At 43.2% G+C, this 24,313-nt stretch overlaps 1 protein-coding gene across 1 annotated transcript in view; it reads left to right on the top strand.

Moving 5' to 3' along the window:
- Positions 1–24,313, top strand: part of TNFRSF19 (TNF receptor superfamily member 19) — a 264,598-nt gene that overhangs the window by 200,099 nt on the left and 40,186 nt on the right. The window contains exon 6 of the mRNA XM_069639109.1: positions 24,039–24,203. Within this exon, the coding sequence (XP_069495210.1) occupies positions 24,039–24,203 (165 nt within the window). The remainder of the gene's footprint in view (positions 1–24,038; positions 24,204–24,313) is intronic.

Here is a 24,313-nt window from a genome sequence, read left to right as displayed (position 1 = left end):
ACTGTTATCACTCATTTAGAGTTGTATTGTGACTAAAATCACATAAATGCTGGAATGTCGTATTTTTGAGCGAGAATTTTTAATCTGATGTTTGACTCGTGCTCTGTCCAGCGGACTTTAGCTTTTTGTGTTGTTCCTCTAACATAGAAATTACCACACAGGCATTTTAACCATATGGTCATTTTAATGCATACACTACATTTGCTGAGTTGCATGTACATGAGTGTTTAAGATCTATCTTCTTGCCTGAATGTGGATGTGTGATCTTATGACCCTTGATTATATTTCCACACTGCTGGCAGTTGTAGCAAGGTTGAGTACCTGTATGTTGAGTACCAGATCTTTTTGGTGATTCAATCTCTGCTAGCACAAGTGTTCCTTAATGCCTGGCTGTTCCTGGATGCAAAGGTTGGTAAGCTTGGAAAAAACCTCTGAAGGGTTGGGTCCATTTGCATCGTACATAATGCTTTAGTGTGGTCTGTGGAAAATTGGCACTGCGGTCTCAATAAAACTATTATTGCTAACTAGGAAAATAAATGAAATGAAACCGTTTGCTCTCATTCATATGGTCTATAAGACCTTTAGTGACTGGGTGGGATTGATTCTCCAAGTATAAATATAGGGTGAAGAAAGTGCTGAAAGCCAATAATAAAGAACAGCTGTCTGTTGATCTGGCTACATAGAAAAATAGTAATTAAGTCATGGGCTACTTTGACGAAAGGACGATCAAACCTAAATACCTCAGGGCTTATCCACACGCTGCCATACTTAGGATATATATGTTATGATATGGAATGTATAACGTGCCTGTACACAAGTGTTTCTAGGTGTGACAAGACAAGGAGGGGGAAACATAGGTTTTTTTTTTTAAACAGTTTTTATTATTTTAAACAACACACCAAACATTACAACTTTAGGACGTTCGTAATCAATGTCAAACCAACACATTATACATTTCCGGTCCTCCCCCTCCCTCCCCACAAACTCGAGCCGTATCATCAGTGCCATCTACATGAGTAATTTCGGGAATCGCAGAGCTTGTTGATTCATCTGAGTCTTCTGTTTCATGACTAACCTGGTGAGGGGTAGCCATTGAGGTCACAAGTTGCCTCCAGGCCATCAGGGGACCCACTTCCTCTTCTCCCCCCCTGCTGGCAGCTTCAAACCAAACCACAGTTTCCGCTTCTGCCCATCTCAAGAGGTCCGCCCACCATGTCTCCACTCTAGGCCTATGGGCCGCCTTCCAACACATTGCAATCCTGCGCTTGGCCAGGACATATGCCAGGTCCTTCATTTTGTTAATATGCTTAAAGTTACGTGGCCTGGGGAAATTCCCAAGCATGCATGCCCCAGCAGACCCCACATCCAGCATCACACCCCCGCCGGCCATTTTCGTCTTTATTTCTTCCCAAAATCTGTGCACCTCTGGGCAAGCCCAGAACATGTGCAGCAACCCTGCCTCCTCCTCTCCATACCTAGGGCATTTCTGTATAGCTGAGCCTCCAAACCTGGCAATTCTTCCAGGGGTCAGATAGGCTCTATGGGTGATATACAGCTGGATCTGCTGGAGTCTCGCATTCTTGGACACCTTTTTGTGGTACCTCTGAGCTCTGTCCCATTGTCCATCTGTCATGGATTCTCTGATCTCCTCCTCCCAATCATGCCTCAGCTGGAGTAGCTCCCTCTCTGCCTTCGCCCTTAAAAGCTCATATATCCTAGATATTTCATGTCCACCCTCTGAGACATCATACATCATTTCCAGGGTGGCATCAGGTTCTTCCGCCAGCACCGTCTCAGGCCACCTCCCCCTTACCCGTTTCAAGAGCCTGATGCACGTAATATATTGGCCGCTGTGCACCCCTGTCTCCTCCTGTAACCTCTGAAATTCCAACACCTCCCCTTCCTGCAATAAATCTCCAACGGTGGCTAGACCCACCGGTTCCCAGTATCGGCGAACTGCTTCAAACAATTGGGGGTCATCCCCTCATAGAGCCACCAGCGGAACCTGCAGAGAGAGCGGGTCCGGGTCGCCCACTGTTTTCCATGCTCTGCGCCAAACTTCCCAGCCCAACTCCAATAGTCTCCCCCTCCCCGCCATCTTAGTTTTATGCATCCACACCGTCTCTCTTAGAAAGTATGGGACTGAGTCACCCTGCAAAAGCCTAGCTTCCGCCGAGTCCTCCGCAGACAGCCACCTGGCCACATACAACAGCTGCCCCGCCAAGTAATACAGTTCAAAGTTTGGCAGGTTTATGCCCCCTTTTCATAAGTGTTCTGTAGCTTCCACAGGGCCACCCTATTCCTGGGGTTGCCCCATATGAAGCCCCTGGACATGCCATGGAGTCTCTCAAAGAAGCGTCTGGGGATCAAGTATGGGACATTCACAAAAAAGTGCAAGAGTCTGGGCAGTACGACCATTTTGAGCAGAGCTGCTCTCCCCATCATAGCCAGGGGCAACCTAGACCAGAACTCCATGCTATTCCTAATACCCTCAATCGCCCTCTCTGTGTTATGTTTATGCTCCATCTGTCTTATGATAAATATTCACACCCAGATACTTGAATGTCACGGTCTGCCAGGGTATCCGCAGGATGGGCAGCCCCGCCGATGGGGTGCCCCTATACCCTCCCAAGGGGAACAAGCTAGATTTCCCAGGATTCACCGATATGCCAGAGAGGGTGGCATAACAATCCATCACCTCCAGCACATATTGCAGGTTTTCTTCCGGGTAGCGCAGGTAGAGAAGCATATCATCTGCATATAAAGATATCAGGTGCGTGCCCCCCGTCGTGCGAATCCCAACCTCCCCGTATTGTCACAGGCATATTGCTAGCGGCTCTAATGCCAGGATGTATAACGCCACATGGCCATATAGGTCATCCGGTACCAAGTCTAAGAGCCAGCAAATGCACCGAAGTTAGCCGCCCATATGATCACGCTCCTGTAGCTCGCAGCGATATCCCACCCGGCTCAGACCTTATTCGCTCTCCTTGGGGCAATCCTGAGCTCAGTGTGGTCCCAATTAGTGTTCCGGCTTGGGTGCTGCCCAACTCTACTACCAGCTAGGGTGCACTATCCGAGCTCCCTCGTTGCCAGCCACAGCTATTGAGCTGCTGTGGCTACCCTGCTGTATGAGAGGATCTTATGCCAGCCTTCGCTACAGTCCAGATGTATCACCTCTCAATGAAGTATGCGCTGCCAGGGTGCTCGGATGTGCGCAGTTTACGATGCCCTGCATGCGTCTGCCCGAGACCCCATGGGTAGCTCAATATTTTCTTTTAGTCCATCACGACTCCACATGGCCTACTGGGGCACCCCCCGGAGTCTGTCGATCACCAGCCCCGCCGTGGTTGTCCCCTGTTAGGCCTTGACGCCGCCTTGGGTCTTATTTCCATGAGCGATCAATCCGGTGTCACCGTATCGACTGCATTCCTGTGTCAGTCTCGCACCCCTTGAAATCCTCACCCCGGGGGCCCGCGCTTTCCTCTGCGCCATCAGCCAGGGGCGTCCCAGGGTTCTTCTGGCGAAGCCGCACCATGGCTCCGCCGAGCACCTCTGATCCACCGGCGCTGCAGCGCTGCAAGTCCCAGGCGTCTGCAATCCGGGCTCCGCACCCCTCAGCTCTGCCCGGGTCTCAATGTAGCCACCCCCGCCGCAGCGACGCGGCACCGTCCGCACTGTACTTGCTCCCCTCCGCTCTCAGGCCCGGGAACTGCAGGAGCCTCTATCCCACCTCAGGGCACCAGGTTGAGCGTCGCCTCCACCAGCTCCAGGCGATCGTGCTACGAGCCGCAGCACAACGACCCTGCCGTCCGTGTCCCTGGTCTCTGCCTGCACACTGTCTCCGCAGGGGCCCCCCCTGGACCAGTTCCACGACCGCTTCAAGGCAGGACACCTTGCACCATCTGGGCCACTATAGTCGACACGGCATGCGCCGTGTCGGCCGACTGTATCTTCCTCGGCCTTGCAGACTTTTTATGGCCCTTTGTCCAGTAGCGGCCATCTTGGGCAATGTCCTGTTCGCAGATCGATCGCCTCCTTCTTTAAGCTCCAGTTTCATTAAAATGCCATTCCACGGGCTGTTTGGGCACTCGTGTACCCACTGCCTTCATACACCATCTGATGCGCCCTGGGTCTGCTCATACGCCAATAACTCTGACTTTCGTTCAGGATCAGTTTCGGATCTTATGGAGCTCCCTTGAGAAGCGTCCTTTCACGTCGCCATCTGCAGGGGGAAACATAGGGTTGACAAAAAAGCGATCTTATTAGGCCCTGTGTCATTCAGAGTGCAGGGAAGTGGAAAGAGAGAAGTGCTGAGGTGGGTGGGGGTCGAAGGAGAAGTGCAGGTAACTCAAGAAGTGCAGCCGACGGGTGGCTCATAAGTGCACTGAAAAGGGACTGTGGGGTTGCAGATATAGACCACAAGTGCTAGGGGAGCCAGAAGGCAAGGTACAACTGGACATGCAGGAGCCTTGGCCCAAGTTCAGAGGATAGCCAGGTGACCAGTGCGTGGAGCAGTTGGGAATCAGCAGGGGAGAGGAAAGAGAAAGCGGAAGTGAAGAGGACGGTCTTGAGTTGCTTCTGGAACCGGAGATGGTTCTGCTCAAGTTTGAGAGGGGCAGGGAGGCTTTACCAGAGGGAGGCCCCAGCCGAGGATATAGATCTGCTCCCAACTCTCTTCGTGGAAAAGCGACTGACCCTCAGAGTTGGAAGTGGATTAGCAGAGAGCTCGAGAGGGCAGATGTTTAGGAAGAGGGAGTTGGAGTTAGTGCAGTGCCAGGCCCCAGAATGGCTTGTGGACGATGCAGAGGGTCTTGAACTTGAACCTTGCCACCACTTGGAGCCAATGAAGAGATTTAAGAGCTGGAGAGATACGATCCCTGGGCTTGAGGCCAAGGACAAGTCTCGCAGTCCTGTTCTGGATAAGATGAGGTCGGAGAGTAGAGGCAGGAAGATTTAGAAAGAGGCTGTTGCATTAGTCCCGCCTAGAGAGGATCAGAGCTCTGGAGACAGCGAACTTATGGAGGAAAGTGAGGAAAGGAAGAATACCTCTGAGGAGGTGCAGTTGAGACGTCTGAGATGTGAGTAGAGAAGGAGAGGGTGGAGTCAAAGATGACCGCAAAGTTCTTATCCTCGTAAAAAAACATGTTAATTAAATTCAACTAAATGGTGACATTTGAAATCATTGGTGCACGCATTGGCATCATCTGTGTGCAGCGGTTCTGTAGATTATGTGGGGAAAGCGTTATTGAATCGGAGGCGTTTTTTTGTTGATAGTTTGAATGTCATTAAGGACAGATATTTCATTAAATACAGGAATGATAGTTTTAGATTTTCTAAACAGGAGCTCTGGAAACGTTTTATGGGTGGGGATGATCTTATTAGGTATTATGGTGTTAATTCTAGCCATTATTTAATGGAAATATTTTATGAACGTGGTGTATGAATTGGATATGTTTCTATTTCCATTTTTTAAGGAAGCATATGGACTCTATTTATATTGACAAAGTTACACACTCTGCGCAAAAGGCAATGTATTTAATATTAACATAATATCTAAATAAGAATAGCCGACACGTGTTTCAAGCAAACTGTCTTCTTCCTGGCTACAATTCATAAAATCATGTTACATACAAAATTGCAAGAAAATAAATAATGATCAAATCATTGATAAATGGCAGTAGGGTAATCCAAAAGCAAAGGGGTGCGGTAAGGTTTTTGCCCACAGTGGCATGAAGAAATACAATTGATAATAAATTGAGAACCAAAACACAATTGAACAAAGTAAAGTCAGCCCATACGGCATACAGAGTTATACAAATGCAATTTGTAAAGGATACAAGATATCATCCACAATATCATCCCGTTTGGAAATAAGTGGAGAGAAAGAATAAAGCAAAAAGAGAGCAACACATCTTTGTTGTTAAGTCTGAGATGACAAGCATGAGGTAAACATAATTACAATTCATATAATTCATCACTTGACCTATAGCGACATTCCATTGTGTACATGGGTCACCCACACATGCCCACAACCAACAAACCAGCTATGAATTCTGAGTTTGTATACATCACGTATTTGAGTGCATATATGGGTGGAATATCAACCTTGGCTTAATAACTACCATTATGCACAATGCAATTGGAGCTATCTTATCGTATGCAGTAGTATGCGGTTACATCCTACCTGAAATGTTCATAAACTGCCCTCTTCGTAATGAGGCAACCTAACGGGAGGTAGATTTATTCCTAGTCGGTAACAATTACTCTCTGAAAGGCTAGATACCCCAACCTCTCATCACAAGCAATAATACACTTACCTAATGTTGCCAATAACTACCCAAAGTGCTTCAACAATTCTACAAGTAAGCATGGAAGTGGGGGTGTTGTATTCAGTGATTCAAAATATGCAACTCTTATGTCCACTACTTTGGCAAAGCAGAAACCCCACTTTACAAAGATAATGTTACCTGAATCAACTGTAGTTTTCGAACTGTGAGTGTGTAAGGTAACTCTATGTTCCATGCATGCATCGTCAGCACGGTCGATGTAATAACAAGGGAAAATAACAAATAACATGCCAGTAAATATTGTGTCCTAAAAACTGTGACCACATTTGCGAAGTCCCAGACAATCATAGCGCTACTTGCATATTTTCAGAGATTTTCAGCCGTAACAATCAGTCTAAGCGAACATGTCTACCACTGGCATTTAAATAATGTCAGCGCTAGAAAACTATAGCTGATTTTCCCACAGGAACATTCCGCCATGTTGGTAGTAGGATCCGCCTACCTGCCGAAGCTTAAAACTAATGATTACTTCTTAGTTACGTACCAGAGAACACATTCAAGCTTCAAAACTGCAACTCTGAAGCACCAATTTATATGTAAAAGCCTTTCAGCTACGAATGTTGCATTAAATCCTACATGACCTATACTGTACTTAAAATTACAAATTGATTTTAGAGCTGAAAAGCCAAATATTAATAACCAATCAGTCTGAGCAAACGTTTTGCCACTAGCATTTGAAAAGTCTCAGCACTAGAGAACCTCTATATTGGAAATATGTATGATGGAAAATGTACAGTGATTATTTGATTATATGTGAAATAAATAGAAATTAAGCTGTTCTATGTGTGAAATATTTTGAGCTTTATCATCAAGGTGAATCCAGAAAAGTTTTGATGTCTGATTTTGGAATTTGTATAAGTTTACCTATTACCTACAGTTTATATTTGTTAAGAATTGGAATTAAAAGTAGTTGCTATGAAATTATTTGTTTGAAGTCAGTAACTTTCATTGAACATAGCATATCTTGAAGGACATAGTTCTACAGGAGAGCATTGTGTTACCTGTTGGCAACAACAGGCTGTTTGCTGTAGATTCACACAAATTGTACCCAACATGCATTTTCTCTTTGTCTTACTTGGTTCCATTTTTTGTATATATACTGCGTTAAATGTAAAAGTAAAAGAACTTGCGACTCATTTGTAATAGCCAAAAATAATCAATGTATGTATTGTCTTCTTCTCTTTCTTTCTCTTGATATTTGCCTTAGTTATTCATAGCAAGTTTTAATTGTTATTCACAATCATTTATAGCAGCATATTTTTTCTTTTTTTTCTTTCAACAGACCTCTGGTATTTCATTGCTTTTACACCAGACGAACCGTATTAGCAATACACAACTCGCATAACAACCTCTTTTAAAACCTCAATGCTGTTTGCACAGCCATACTTTTTTTTCTAAATCACCCTGTGAAGTAACTCCCACTAGTTACCCCAAAACACAATTCATTAGTAACCATGTCTGCGTCTGGTGTAGAGGACCTTTCTACACAGTTATCGTTTCTTTTCTATTGACCTTTTGGCAGATCTAAGACTTTGCCACCTTCCTCAGGACTGTCTTGTGTGGGAAGCCTGAAAGGCAATCAAGATTGTGTGTCAACCTAGTGTATGATTAAAATGTAGAAGGATAAAAAACAAAATTAGTCAGATTCTGGCTCACTGCGTCCTAATCGCTATAGTGCTAACCTTGCACTGTGCATGTAATTCCTCATATGCTTCACTTTTTTTCTTCCTCTCAGGTTCTATCTCTTTGGCTTTCACCTGGGGGGTGACTGCTGTTAGTGTGGTTGTCTCATTAGTTGAAATTTTGCTGGTCCTATTGTAGACATCCTATTTTGTTGTCAGGACTTTTTATCTTTCGCAACCATTGTGCAATAAATCCTTTACTCTCAAGGGCTGTAAACCTTTTGATCTGTGGAGAAATGGTGGCGAAGTGTGATATTGTGGCTCTCTGCTGCCTGTATACAACATTCTCATCTTGCCATTCTTGATAAGAGAGCCAGTGGGCAGAGTGGTTACCTGTTTGCTAGAAACCCAGTGCACACTCCTCTTTTGAAATTCTTAATTGGATTTAGCACAATTCTTTAGCGTTTATCTTTAATAACAAAATGAAACATCATTTGTTGTCGTAGTGGGAGCCTATATTGGATTGTTTCTGTCTATGTAGTTAACCTCATTCGCTTAAGGAGTGCATTTGTTACTAAACACGCTTACCTCATGTGTACAGATGTGTCCATCTCCTTGCTGCTCGCCGGCATTAGTGTGCTGCCTTAAGCACCTTCTACCTCTGCATGTGTAGTTTAAAGGACAATGTAGTGTCCTGTTGCCCTGGACGAACCGAGATCTGCACACGCGCCTTGCAGCGTGTCACGTCGCTAGGCAACCGAGGCAGTGTAGCACTGCCTACTGATTTTTGCAAATTTGGTAGATTCATAGGACATAACACACACGTAATCGATATATAAAAAAAGTCCTGACTGACTCATCAATGCCCAGCTCCTACCTTTTAATGTAGGAACGCAAAATTTGAAAGGTACATTGTTTTCATGACGTAGGCACCCACTAAGGAAGGATCTTTGGAAATTTCATCCATAAGGGAGTGAAAAAGGGGGGGGGCATATCAGTTTATGACGATACCTATATCTCAAAAACTGAAAATGCTAGACGTGAAAATTGGTATTTCGGTTCTTCTTCAAAAATAAAGAAACATGTGTTTTACCATTTTCTGAAAATCCGGTTAAGGGAGGTGATTTTTTTAATTTTTTTTAAGGATACCCATATCTCACAAACCGAAGATGTTACAAAAGTAAAGATTCACATTTTAAATCTTCATTCTAAATTAAGTTTCCGAACTGCTTCTTAAAATTGGTAACGGAGCATATCCCGTATTTGACAACAAAATTGTCATCCCTTCAGACCTGGGCCAGTCGTCAATTCCCTAGCAGACATCACATCCAAAATTTACCCTGACATAAAAATCGAATGGAGAAATCTACAGAATGGTTATGTGAGCGTACCATTTTAATGCCAAAGAACACCATTGCTACCGTAATCATTAAGATACTTATTCTTTCGGAGGAGTCCAAATGGAGTACAAATCTGTAAACTCAGTTGTTCAAAGTGATGACGCAGTCCACAACCCTGTTGAGTTCTTGAACAATTTAACTCCTCCCGGTCTTCCCGAACACAAACTTCTTCTCAACCCACCAAAGCTCTTTATAAGCACCAGATTGCAAGTGAAAGCTCTCTGCCGAATATGCGTCAACCGTTCGGATTCCCATGGAAGTCCTGTGTTTGGATGCTGGTCTCCAGCATGAAGCGTGACCTAAAAGCTCTTTTTAAAAAAAATATATTGTTATATAACTGCAGAAGATTAGTCTCGATTGGCAAAATGTGCTGCCTGTTTGAAATTCGGTTTTTGAGAAACCAAAATGCTTAAACAAAACAGAAGTGACTGGCCCTAGGTATGGTTCCTGTAAATAAAAGAAAGTGGAGGCTTGCCAGAAAGTTCCTTTTACTGTCACTCCTTCATAAAGCACTAAGCCATTCACAGCTTCTTTAAGAGCGCAGGTTCAAACAGTTTCTCTTCTGCCCGCGTGCTAAGGGTATTGCATTCCATTTGAGCCTTGTTTGGTTCTACATGTGGTTTACCAATTAATTCCTTGAGTAATTTCAATATTTGTGAGTGGCTTCCATGTCAAATTGTCCATCAGTTTGCATTGCATCGATCATACAAGTAAGATGGACAGCTACCCCTTGTCGCCCTGTTACTGCCCACAAATTATTATATTTACAATGACCTCAGAGGTAAATCACTTGTGATGTCACAGGTTTACACAATTAAAGTTTACACACGCACTGAAAGTACAGGGGTCTTTTTATTATCATTATTACAATACATTGCTATAGCAGTAACATAGCGTGGGGGCAACACAATGCTTAAATGTTATTTATTTGTTATTTATTTGTAGGATTAGAGAGTTGTGTTCAGACAGATATCCATATTCTGATTCTTTTCACCGGTCTCATTATCGCTTCTCTTATTACTTTGTTGTTTCATTAGTAAAATCCTTCAATTCTTCCCTCCAGATTTGTCAAATTGTCCATCAGTTTGCATTGCATCGATCATACAAGTAAGATGGACAGCTACCCCTTGTCGCCCTGTTTCTGCCCACAAATGATTATATTTACAATGACCTCAGAGGTAAATCACTTGTGATGTCACAGGTTTACACAATTAAAGTTTACACACGCACTGAAAGTACAGGGGTCTTTTTATTATTATTATTATTACAATACATTTTTATAGCAGTAACATAGCGTGGGGGCAACACAATGCTTAAATGTTATTTATTTGTTATTTATTTGTAGGATTAGAGAGTTGTGTTCAGACAGATATCCATATTTTGATTCTTTTCACCGGTCTCATTATCGCTTCTCTTATTACTTTGTTGTTTCATTAGTAAAATCCTTCAATTCTTCCCTCCAGATTGGTTACTTTCACTAATATAGACATTGATATATAACACGGTCCTCCAGTTTGATTTCTCTCACCATTGTAGAAGTTTGTTCCTTCAAGTCGTGTAAATATTTCCTCTTATCTTCTCTTATTACTTGCTTTCCCACCACTGCAACTGTCTAAAAGCTGTGGTGGTTTCTAGTCCATATGGGACTTCATATAATGTTTGTCCGTATCAATTACTTTCTCAGACAGAAATTATTTGCTTTATTATGCAGTATATTCCATTGAAAGTTAGTTTGCTTTATTATCCAGTATATTCCATTGAAAGTTAGTTCTGTTTGTGAAAGTTATTTTCTTTTCAAGATGTTGCTTCTTGTCTTATTTTTCAGAAAGATTGTTCGCAGAGATATTTCTTCTCGTGATTATTATTTCTTTAACATATTCAACCATGATTACTGCGTAAGAGTGACAATATTGTTCTCCTTTGTTGTTTTTAGTTTTTTCTTTATTTAACAGGGGAATGATGCTCCCTCTATTATGCTCTTCCTTGTGCTTTGTGCTAGGAGCATATTGTTGCCCCTTGGAATTACAGTATTTTACTCCTTTGGTACGTTATTTTCATAACAAGGGGATGCTGCCTCTTTTCTTTTGCACTCTTCTATTTCACGTGTTTCACTCTCTGAGCCTTTTTAAGGCTTATCCCTTGACTATATTAATAATAAAAAAGGTCCACTAGTTAGAGTATTTGGAAACATTGCTGAGTCCTGCCAGAAGTGGGTACTGGGCCTGTGTCTTAAGTCCCAAGCTACACCTTACTGACAAAACTTGGATGTGTTGTATTTTGATTTATCAAGGATAGAAATGGTCTAATAGTTTGTACTGCAGTGCCCCTTGACATATGGTTATTCCCTTCTGTAAGGGTAAAACAAGGTGAAGCATTATGTAATTGGTAGTCTGTCCAGAAGTCAGTGGTCCGATTAATCTAGCTTTCCAACCATCAGTCTTCAGTGTTTAAAATATCAGAAATAGGTTGGATATACTTTTTATCTAGCAGTGTTCTATTTAAGTTAGGGTGGTAACCATATGGTGCAGATCTGTTCCACTGATAGGGCAGCATTTCACGTTCCAACTAAAACCTAACACTCTGTGTATTGAGATGTTTTAGTTGAGCAACATATAGTTATGGGGATTTTTCCACCCACCCCAAATCAGGCGAGCACTAGGGACTCCCAATTTAACAGTATTGATTCCCTAAAGCATCCTTCACCTTTTGGGACAAGAAACACTGGGTTGCACAGAAGTAGTGGATCTATTTATTAATTCAATAGAAATAATTGAATCAATTTAAATGCAAACAAATTATACATCTATGATATCCTCAGATCAATTTTTACTACAATGCAAAATTATCACTAGACTGGTCACATAATTTTTCTATGCTACAGTCACTTGGATAGACTTTTGTAAACACACACACACAATCACCATAAATACATTTTGTTTACCCAGGGCACATATGCAGCACGGATAAAAAAATGTGTGATGGTCAAGGATAAGGCTTTCATTTATTAAAAACCAAATTAAACATCCCTGCCTATATAAATCTATCTACTTCCCCTTTATTTCAAACCCCGTTCTAGAAAACGCAATTAAAAATACCTGCTACTTTAATTATACTTTTTATCTAGGTATGCACATAGCGAGGTATCATTTTGACTCCCAAAATACTTCTTCTGTGGTATGCGCCTTCACAGAGATGGAGTGAGTGGATCTTCTTGTATACACATCATAGGACCTAGTCTATCTAACATATAATTCCAGTAGCACATACACTTCTGAAATGTTCACTAGCTTCTCAGGATGTGCTATCAATGTATATACTCCCACCCCTCAGTACTTTCACCAATAACAGGGGCTGGGATTTAATATATTCCCCCTTAGAACATAACTCCCCACTGATGTTTTCCCTCTTGGCTTTATACTTGCATAGATGTTTCTATTGGCTGTCTCAGACAGTTGGGCACCCTCTTAAGGGCAGCTGGGCCTTGGTAAAGAAAGTATCTGCTTTCCCTCCACTGCCTTCTTTCTTTATCTGGGCCCGTCTATGGTTTTTCCCACTGAAGAAGGCATACGACTTTAACATCAGGTATGCCTCTCTTGCAGCGCTCTGCTTAGTAATCCAAATGGGTCCAAAGGAAAACAATGTATTCCATCTCCTTTCTGTTAACAGTTCTCCTTTCTTTTCTTCCTCTCCATCAGTCAGTGACCGAGCTAGTGTGTTTCATTTCTGTAATCTAATTGGTCAATGGATGTGATTTGACAGTGCTTCAAAAGTGACATCACACTACACCGACCCCTCTGTAGTCATTGAGCATATTAATGAAGAGGGCAGTCTCATGGGAGTTACTTCAAAACCCAGTTTTCCTCCCGTTTGATGTGATGGCATCTTGAAGATTTATGCATTAAACAATTGTGACCATCTTCCATACATGTATACATGTAATCATTTTACTGGTCAGTTCATCAGATTGTTCTCACCTAGATGAATCAAATGATGTGCCTTTCATCTCGACCCGATGTGTGGTTGGTGTGGTGTAGATTTGTCTTTTTCTAACTAATACCTTTATACAAATAATCCATATACAGCCATATACAGCCTTAAAAGCTGATCATCTTTTTAAAAAAAAGTTATGTCCCTACAAAGTTCCCTTCAAGAGTTATAAGGAAAATAAAGTATTCCCAATGTAATTTCAGTGGTGCATTATTTGATGTAATGGGATGAATCACAATCTTAAATGGCATACAAGTTCCTGTCTGGTACAGCCAAATGGTGTCAGTTCCTCTTGAGGATGAAGACTAAGGCATTTATGACCTAGAGAGTGCTGATGTCATAGTGCAAGTTCTTTGTAGTTTTGGCTGGCATGGCCATTTACAATGTCGCGCCTCCTTGAGTAATTCCACCATCTGCCTCCCGTAGCAGATTCCAGGTCTTCCGGGATGTGAAGGATTTCCTTCAGGAGAGGACTGTCTGATTGAAATACCAGATTAGATGACCCCTGCTCAGAATTAATTCAATGTATTTGTAAAACATTTGCCTGTGCTAACTGCACGCTATAAAGGAGAGGCCTTTGTGTTTATTGAACAGGCCCTAGCTTCCTGAGAACCAGTTGCAGGCACTTTCATAATATTTTATGGTGAGCTTTAAAGCCAGCATCCACACTTTTTTCTCCATGGAAGGCAAATCATCCCCCTTACTGTGGCCTGTTGGGGGAGGTTTACAGTTTTTGTTTCTAGGCCAAAGCAGGTTTCATTCACAAAAGTAACATTTAACAGACATTTTCTTTCCCACATTGCAATTGTCATTTTAAACAGAACAATATTATAACATTTTCTTGGCACTATAGCTCCTATCAAAGGTCCACATTTTCAACATCAGTAGGTTTCAGAATACTGATTCTTAATCCTGCAAAGGAAATCAAAGCAAACGCCATCAGAAAATGTAGGGTCAATTCTGTTTTTCTGTCATTTTAGATACTAGCCTTTTAATCTCATATTGGACTGTTTTTATTTTAATTAAGGTTGCTGGATGCTTTCCGGTAATGCTAGGACTTATTTTGTTGGCCTTATCAGTTACTTTGGGCATATACTCTTGTAGATTGGCTGCTAATGTTGCACATTTTCCTTGTACTTCTAATTGTTCAGATGCTATGCCAAGGCTGCAGCTCACAAGCTTGTTTTTAAACTGACACTTTTCTCTCTTTGCATACTTCTCTTCATTATACATTTCCTTACACTATCTATTTGATGTGGAGCTGATTTCAGGGCATTGTTTGTGAAGTCAAATGTTCATGACACCGATACAGTTGGATGCAGAAACTGACCATGCCGAGAGATCTATGGGAACATTTCCTTTGGTAATTTCCCATATTTGCTATATAAAATGCAAAGTTAAATGAGTGTCCATTCTGCCTTAGATGGATCAACCATTTAGGGCATGGGCTGTAGGTCCGGATAGTCCCCTCTTTATTCTCTATTTATTTGCAATGATTAGCAGCCAAATAATCTTTAATACACTGTGGTGGCTTCCATTGCAGAGAGTAAGTCTCATGGCATCCGAAAACCTGAACCACTGATGCCTGGAATCTTAAATGATGCACATGGCATGGTACCAACTATCACTCTTGCACAAAGGAACACCATTCCTCCCTTCACCTGGCTTGAAGACTGCCACAACTACACACAGTTGCCCCTGCCTTGATCCTCACCTTATCCAAAGCAGTACATCATGCTGCTGCAGCACTAATCACAGGCATATGGAAATTCAAAGATGCCACCCCTTCCCCCCCCCACACACTCTGAGAGCTACACTGGTTGCTGATACCAGACCAAATCATCTTCAAAATAGCTTACGTCACATTCAAGACACTGTTAGCCCAAGAACCACTTTACCTAGCTAAAAAGCAAGCTGTTTTTGTGGGTCAGCACAACTCTAGAAGACAATCCATTGTGAGAGAGGAAACAAAAAATGTGGGAAGAAGAAAACCAGGAAGCAGCCTTCCTTTGCTACAGCCTTTCAATGTAGAACACTCCATCAGACATCTGTAGGGCTTCAATGCGCCTTCAATTCAGGAAGGACCTAAAAACCTTTCTGGTAAAATACTTCAGCTGGGTTCCGTAATCTCATCAACACCAGCGGGGGTACTTACTAGAGTCACCTATGGAAGCCACCTCACTTGCACGATGTGATATGTTTTGCTCCCACTTGGTACAGTGCTCTGCTGCTACACAGCTACAGCAACCTTACATACAACACATTGAGTTACAGATTCAGGAATGTAAGCAACTTTTTTGAGGTGCTGTTTCCAGGGGATATAGATGGCAATCAAGATTGTATGATTCCCTCTCTTGGATGAAGACCTTGTTAGTGATCTTGGCGCTTAAGAGTGTGATCTGAGATACAGTTTACATCATAAAGAGACGGATCAGCTTTTAAAGATACAAAGGAATTTTCATTTTTTATGGTATGCTTCCTTTTCAATTGTCTGTGCTTGAAATATTATTTATTTTAAAAAATGTAATTGTGCAAACATGACACCTATATCATATTAATGAATGTGTTGGTTTGCTAGATTTCAGGATCGCACAGGTCCCTTCTTCAGTACAGCTGACAGACCCTTTCTTGATGAGAAGATTAGTGTCTTTACAGTAAACATTGAGTTAATTAATTTCTAAATTGTTTTCAGTTTGGATCCATGAACCTTGTAAGATCGGGGAGAATATGCAGAATGTCGTATAGTGAGGACACTTGTTTTACAACTGAAAAGCTTCTGAAAAATACAGCGTGCATAATTGAGTAGTTAAAAATTCCAATTTTAGTTTCGGCTTAGAAGTGTCGAGGCCACACTTATTAAGCTCAACCTTTTGCATGGAGGCATGTTACAGGAAGGATGGCATCAGAAGGGAGATGCATAGCTTTCTGGTGTCCTTTGTTTTTACACCCACTCTTGTAACACCCATGGACATGTTTAGACCAATGTGAATTCCCACCCGTTTCTTGCCTAGCTCCTTCTAAACCACACCTACGGATGGCTTTTTAATGTTATGTGAACTTGAGGCATAGAAATTGGGTAGCCATCTTGAAGTAAGGTGCTAATTTAGGTCAACAAAATTGAAGCCTTTAAGTATATCACAAAATGCTCAGTAACACATTAAGCTTAATTACAATTTAGATATGTATATTAAATCGTTAATTAGTTTGATAAATAAGATTTATATGGCTAATAGCGCAACCCTTTTTAAAATCATTCAGAAATGTACACTCTTTGGAAGAAATAGATATCCTGGATTTGTTTTTGAGATGTCCGTTCATGCTTAACTATGCAGGCTCTTGAAAAACATTGTAATTCATGCCTCTTTTCACTTAAGCAATAAGTCCCGAGCGGGGAGGGGGGGGTATTACCACTTCAGGCAATGCCCCGGGGCCCATAGTTAATGAAGGCCCCGGGGCATTAACTGAAGTGGTAAGGCCCTGCCTGCAAGGGGCCTATTGCTATTAGTACCCCGGGCCATAACACGGGGGTGCTAAAACGCATTTTATTCTGTTGCAAAACGTGCTGTTTCACAACAAAAAAAGTTAAGAAATGGCCGCCAAGTAAGGGTGAACGTGGTCCGTTCTCCCTATCCATGGTGGCCATTGTAAATAGTAAAAAAAAAATGTAACCGAAAAAATGGCAACCATGGAAACAGGAGAAGGAACTGCACATAGGCCCTTCTTCCTTTCCATAGTCGTGTGTCGCAGATCAGGAGTGGACGTGCTGGAGACAGAAGTGTCTCTAGCGTGTCCTAGCCCAAAGAGGAGCAAAAAAGCAGGTAAGTGGAGGGAAGGCGGGATCTCGCCAGGGGCGGGTAAGAGAGCACTTACCTGATTCCCCGGTGGGGGAAGATGGCGGCCTCCAGCCGTGAGCAGGCTCTGAGCAGGGGTGTTAATTCCCCTGTTCCGAGTCTCCCCATTGGCTGGGAGACCATCACATTCCCCTCGCCGGGTACTAATTTGTGTTCAAATATTTGTGATCCAAGTGGTGGAAGTTGAGATTAGTGTCCAAATTGCCCGGAGCTGTATATCAAATTTCTGCTCTTGTTGTCCGTGCTGACATCGGGCCTCATTAAAAACATATGCCAAACTTGTGATTTTTTTCCGCCACCCACGAATGGGCAATTACGGAGCATTCTGGCCCTGCCGGACCCAGTATTTGCCCATTTGCGGGCACCGGAAAAAAATGCTCCCCATTCTCATTTGAGGCCCAAAGGGCTCAATGGAAATGGGGAGGTCGGATGCACCGGCACCATTCAGAATGGTGCCGGTGCATCTGACATGCTGTGCTCGCGGGTGCCTTTCTGCCCACCAGGTCTGACCTGGCGGTCTGAGCGGCACCCGCGAGCACAACTCGTAGTTTGCCATTCCAGGAACTACGGTACCGGCAAGCTTACCGGTAATGTAGTTCTCGGACCGGCAAACTTGTAATGAGGCCCAATTGTTGAGATGCCTCTGGCATGATCCTGAGTGGGGTGTGGTTGAGTCTTTCTGAGCCTTTTGCAGTTTCCACTCTACTACATGAAGCCATTGTGAGGGTGTTTGAAAACATGTAAATAACGTCAGTGTAACAGGCATTGTGCTGCTACGTCACTGGGATATTGTTGATGTGAGTGTCTTCAACAAATCAGAGTGTATTCTGAAATGTGAGTCATAACTCCTGCCAATAATCTGGACAAACTTCCACACCATTGTTTTTCAGACTGCCATGCCACTACAGGAGGGGGAAGGACCATATGCAACAGGCTTGGCCAAACACCCCAAAAGGGACAGCCCTTCCTGAACTGCTAGTTGTCTTCCCTTCTGCACAAAAACAAGCAACCCCATACAAGTTTCAGGCTCATTGACCATTGTCTGTAAAATGTAGCTTGGGTCTGAAGGCAAGGCAAGCTCAAGATCCATGTCTGGGCATACCAAACCCACTATGGGTGATCAGCAAAACTAGAAATTGATGGCTGGAAGGTTTTGAATAAAAGTAATCTGTAGGGTTGTTCAGAGTAACCCTCTAGATCATCATTTTCAGCCTGCCAGGCCATTACAGAAGAGGAAACCTGCCACAAGGCAACGAGTTTCAATCTCATTTCATTAGCTCTACCGAAAGGGCACTGGTTTAAAACCAGTGTTCTCAATGTTTTCCCTAATTCAAGTCTGATATTATTAATACAGGAACATCACCTGGGATAACCAACATTTCACCAAAATGTAAGCAATTCCTCAAATAGTGATAAAGTGGGATCGCAAGACAGGATTTCTCAAGAGTTCTTAACTAGGTTGTACAGTTGTAGCCCAAACAAGTTGTTGTTCTACATTTCTCCCCTAAATGGCCTCATTTGTTCAACAGTTTACAGAGGTACTTGGTACATGCATAATAAAACATCTGAGGCTGTGCTAAGTGGGGTTGCATCAGAGGGATGTTCGTTCCCGGATGTGACAAGGGGTTCATTTTGTAACCTACTTTTAAGCTATACCAATGCAGAAAGTATTCATATTGCTATTCCCTGATTTTTATTTAGTTTAAATCCTCTGGAGTATACTGCTCTTGCATCGCCTAGATTATTAGTGTGTTGGTATGTTATTGCATGATATGCCCGTTTGGCATCATAGGGGGCTCAGCGAAGAATGGCATAATGTTTTGCAATGAGAATTCTCTAAATTGACTACTGGTTTGCCAAATCAGGATGGAGAAAATGTCATCTATGTATTTCTCCAGGCACATCAAACATAAGTAGCCTCGAAAAATGCCATCCTCTCCATGTGCTTATAGCCTTTTGGGTGACGTGAGTCATAGCCTACCACATACTTCAGTGATCCCACCTCTCCTGTCCCCCACTGAGCCCCGGCTTGACACCTGTAATGTAGCCGCAGAGTTAATGCCTCATCAGGACCTTGCTGGAACGTTCTCTGGAGTGGGCGGTGGCTGAACTCCGCTCAGGACAGTATTTCAGCCCTGAACCACGCGTGCAGGATTTTACAGAGAGCATTGTTTAACATTGGGTTTCCATTTTAGTTAATATGCACTCTTTACATATACAAAGGAAACAGTTTAGACCATTAAAGGAAATCTATAATCATATGGCAGTTCTTGATGTCATAAACAGTATTAACAAATGAGTACATTTCTCTTTGAAAGTTTACAATCGGTTTCCCACACATAAATGTTTGTTTTATGGTATTATTTTGTATAGCATGCCAGATTACGACAAAGATGTTTCAAAGTTTCCGTATATTCATCCTGGCAGTTAATGCACCACGTTTCAACAGCTGACCTATTTAAATGGGACATTGTGAACCAATATTTTAGGCCGTCACGCTACCGTTTAATAGATGCTTTTTTCAGTTTGGTTCTACCAACATTCTCGGCAGCCTCACTCCGGTGTTGCCAGCAATTGTTTTAGTACCTCATGCAATGCCATCAAAGAATGGGCTTCATTGCACCCGTGGCCTTTGTTCTTCCCCTGTCATAGCTGCAGCTGAGACTATTGGGTCACTTGTGAAAAGGTGGAGGACAGTCTTCACTGTATTGTACAATATGGCAATACAAAGATATTTATAGCTGGTAATTTAGGAGAAATAGCAACGCCAACTCTTTCTCTCCTCCAGTGCCACGCTTCTTGTGGCCATGTTCAGTGAAATAACCTACTTTGTGCGTGCCTGGCAGCCCTATGTAGGACCATTCCACTGTATGGCTAGTCAGCCTGAGGTGACAACTCCCCCTAATTTATCCAAGAAAGTCCCTCCAAGCTCTGACCTCTGGAATCGCTAGTACTACCTGCCCAATGAAACTCTTCTCCCATAGTCTCAGGTTATATAGACCTGATTCTGGATCCCACAATACTTGGATATTAGTGCTGCAAAAGGGTTTCTTACTTAGGCATTTCCGAACTCCAAGACCTCACTGTAGATCTGGTCAGTCTTCTCTCCCCACTGGGGTTGAGGAATTCGCCGCTATAGGCATCTGCTCCAAGCTCGGATAATAGCAAGTTCACAGCACTGCCTTTCCCCGTAAACATACTTGATTTACAATACTGAAATACCGTTTTTCGGAACTGAAGATAAGCTGATGCTGGAATACATGTGAGTTTGCCTGGCCTTTAAGTTTTTGAATAATTGTCTAAAGATTTAATTAATGGGGAATATGACCTTTACCGGCACAGTTAACCCCTTAACGCCAACCTCGTAATGACCCCCATAGACTTGTAAGTCCAAACTGGAATTATAGTGTATTTCTTTGAGGCCTAGATAGATGCAGAATGCATATAGGAAACAAATCCGAATAAAAATGTTTTAAATGTTATTTTGGTTATTTCTTTTGGGGCAATCGTAGCTTCGGGTAGCAACGAAACTCAGTATATCAGATATGGTTACAGGCACCCCTGCTGAGACATCAGACAGTTGGAGGGGAATAGTCCTTACAATATAGCATTTATTACCAGCAGATCAGATGCTTTTCCAAGCAGAGAGTGGTGGTAGATCGCTCTCTTCCGCAGGTGCCTCCCTCTGAAATGGCCTCCCTGCCCCTCTCAAACTTGAGCCAGATCTCAAGACTCTTCCCACTCCCCTGCTAATGTCCCCCTCGCCCTCATTATAACTGGCTGCCATCAGATTTATACAGAGCACACATCCACGACCATTCTACCCCTACACTTGGTCTCCCCTGACCCTCCCCTTACTTGCACATGCCCTACCGGGCTCCCTGCTCCTGCACTAGCCTGACTGGGCCTGCACCCCTTGAGCCATCCAGCCCTTTTCCTCACACTTAGCTCGTGAATCTTCTTTCCCCTGCACTCTCTACTGTCCACTGGTACTTGTCCACCTGGCCTCTCCTTAGCACTCGCCTAACCCTGGGCCCTTTCCCTCCCTTTGTCCCCCCGGCCCCCTGCTATTCCGCGCTCTCCACTCAGACATGCCCTTCCATTCCCTTCTTAGTATTAGGGCATTCTGCTCAGACCGGCACACCCCCCCCCTCTCTCCCGCACTTCTTGTTACTGCACTTGCACTATCCGAATGATGCCAATCCTATTAGGATTAGGTTTCCTTCATCCCTGTTCCTCTCCCCAACCCCACTTTGTCTTGTTGCGCCTTGAAACACCATTGCTGTATGAATACCCAATAAATAAATAAAATTAATTCAGTGTAGCAGTGAATAACATTTACAGTTACCAGGGACACGTAACAGTGCTGAAGAGATGCTGGAGGGTCATCGTCGGGGAGGATGCTGGGCCATGTGCGCTGAGGGAATGTATCATACGGGTGTCTGGAAGGTGATGTTTGAAGAGGGGGATCTTGAGTTCTTTCCTGAATTGCATGTAGTTGGGGGGGGGGGCAAGTTTGATGATGGTTATGAGTTCCTGCAGTCTGCGTGTAGAACGAGAATGCATGTCAGGTGGTTATGTGATTTCATTGCTGTAAATAAACATTGAGGGGGAAACGATATTTTTTTTTAACCCACTAAACACCCTTCCCAACATATTTTAGGACTGGTACAATTATATAAACAAACTCCAGTCCTAGACTATTGGGGGAAAGTGTTGGATAATTTCTTTAAAAATATATCGTTTCCCCCGCGGTATTTATTTCCAGCGATGAAATAACTGGGTTCCTGTGTAAGGCATGTGCCTTTTTTAGCGACCACAAGTTTTTTGGCTGCAGTGTCAGTGTAGTCACCACTAAGGTAATACTTTCCTCTTTAAATCTCCTTTTAATGAATTTGTCAGGCAAGTAAAGGGAGAGGGGAGACCCGTTTCCCCAGCTGCACTTTTTTTCTGTGAAAGCACCCTAACACATGTTGGCTCTAGGTGTGCATCCGAAAATACGGTTCAGTTTGGAAATGGGCCCCAAATCACATCCTTGCACACACACACATATACACTGCCCTTTTCATAATTTAATACAAATTAAACTGCCTCTACCAATTCCTTCAAATGTGACCAGAGCAGGCAAAGGCTCAGGTTTCCCTGTATGGTTTTGAAACATATCTTTTTTGCATTCTTTGGATACATTTTTCCAAATGTTTCACTTTAAAACCGCAAGGGAGTCCCAGTGCCAGCCTGTTAGATGTATGTGGCAGCTAAAGGAGTGGTTTGTTTCATTACATTATAAAAGGGTAGGCGGGGCCAGGGGGGTTAAATGCTCTGATTTCAACATAAATGTTGTAAATAAAGCCCATGGATAAAGTACCTATAACAATATTGTTCATCCATCTTGAAAATGTGTAACACCCTCAAAACACCACCAAACAGTATTTTGGTGTCATTGGGCCTCATTAGGACCATGGCGGCCGCGGAATGAACGGTGCCGGTAAGGGACCGGCACCGTTCATTCCGGGCCACCTCATTACGAGGCCTGCTAGCGGGTCCTGCTCAGGACACCTGTCCAGACCAGGCGTCCTTATCGGGACCCGCTAGCAGACCAGGATGCTAACAACGGGCCCGTCATTAACGGGCATGTTAGCATCCTCTCCATGGGAATGGTGATTAATTTGTACCGGAGCCCAGAAAAGGGTCATTGCCCTTTTCTGGGCTCCGGTAAAAAATCATTACCGGCGGCAGCCGTGCCCTTAGCAAGGGCACGGCTACCGCCAGGGTCGTAATGAGGCCCATTATGTTATGTGATGTTAAATGATTTTCTATACTCAAAACCCATAGTCATTAGACTGCTGGAATAGTAGGGATAAAACACTGGACGTCCGACCACAACTTGGTGGGGATCTGAGATGTTGACGAAACAAAAGTTTTTTTTTATTTTTTATTTTTTTTATTTTAAGTGCTGAAGATTTGTTCTTCTCGAAAATAATCCAGTAGCTCATTCTAGATCTTTGCCCCTTGTACAGCAAAAACGTTTACCCCCAGTTGAGGTAAAATTAAACCTAGGTGGAACCAGAAATAGAGATTTTGAAGAGCAGAGAAGGTGTTTCCGACCATAAATTCTCAGACTGTGTGCCAGATAGCATGGGGCATTGCCATGGATGCATTTGTGAGCTAGCATAGCTATTTTAAGCTTCATTCTAGCAGATGTCGGAGCCAGTGGACATTACCACAATAAGGTTGCATGCAAAACTGAAAGTTAATGGCTGGAAGGCTCTGAATCTATCTTGGCCACTGGCAAATGCTTTGGGCAACCCCCCAAACCACGGTTTTTCAGAATGCCGTGCCATTACAGAAGGAGGAAATCGGTGTTGGTCTGACCCCAAAAAGGATAGTGCAACCCAAACTGCTCGGTCACATCCCACTGCACAAGACCACAAAGAAACATAGGCATGTTTGGCCTCATTGAGCAATATCATTGAGGTGTGGCTTGGGGGTCTCTTTGCACAACAGGCTCAGGGAAAACATATAGACACACGTGTTCGTCTGTCTCTGGTTGGCCAGTGTAAAGCTGAAGGATGTTGGCTGGATGATTATGAATGTTAACCACTCAGTTGCTCTGCCCACATGTCCCTGGGAATTAACTACTGGCAATGTCCCTTTCTCACTGCTTATGGTCCCACTTTATCTGCCCACAGTTGCACAGTCACTGATTAATGGCAGTTAAGTCCAGAGGAGAGGATAATAAAACGTCATTGTTTACCCCTACTGTGTTGGTAGACAGGCCTTATTGCTTAGTTGCATGCATCCTAAATTTGTGTACTTTACTCTTTTAAGGTCATACCAAAGTGAATCTGGTGAAGATACCGTCCACTGCGTCAAGCCCACGAGACACTGCACTGGCTGCAGTCATATGCAGTGCTTTATCCACAGTGCTGCTAGCCCTGCTCATCCTGTGTATCATCTACTGCAAGAGACAGTTCATGGAGAAGAAGCCCACCTGTAAGTAGCTAATGGATGTCTAATAGCAGCTTGTTTACCATACTTAAGAGACCTCCCATGCAAGTAACTCTTTCAAAGAGACTACTCCTTCTCCCTTCAGATACCTCTGA

Source organism: Ambystoma mexicanum, chromosome 7q, assembly GCF_040938575.1.
Source record: "Ambystoma mexicanum isolate Mex_15411 chromosome 7q, UKY_AmexF1_1, whole genome shotgun sequence".
NCBI classification, from domain to species: Eukaryota; Metazoa; Chordata; class Amphibia; order Caudata; family Ambystomatidae; genus Ambystoma; species Ambystoma mexicanum.
Note: the sequence above shows the minus strand (reverse complement) of the source record. Positions and strands in the feature narration are given on the sequence as shown.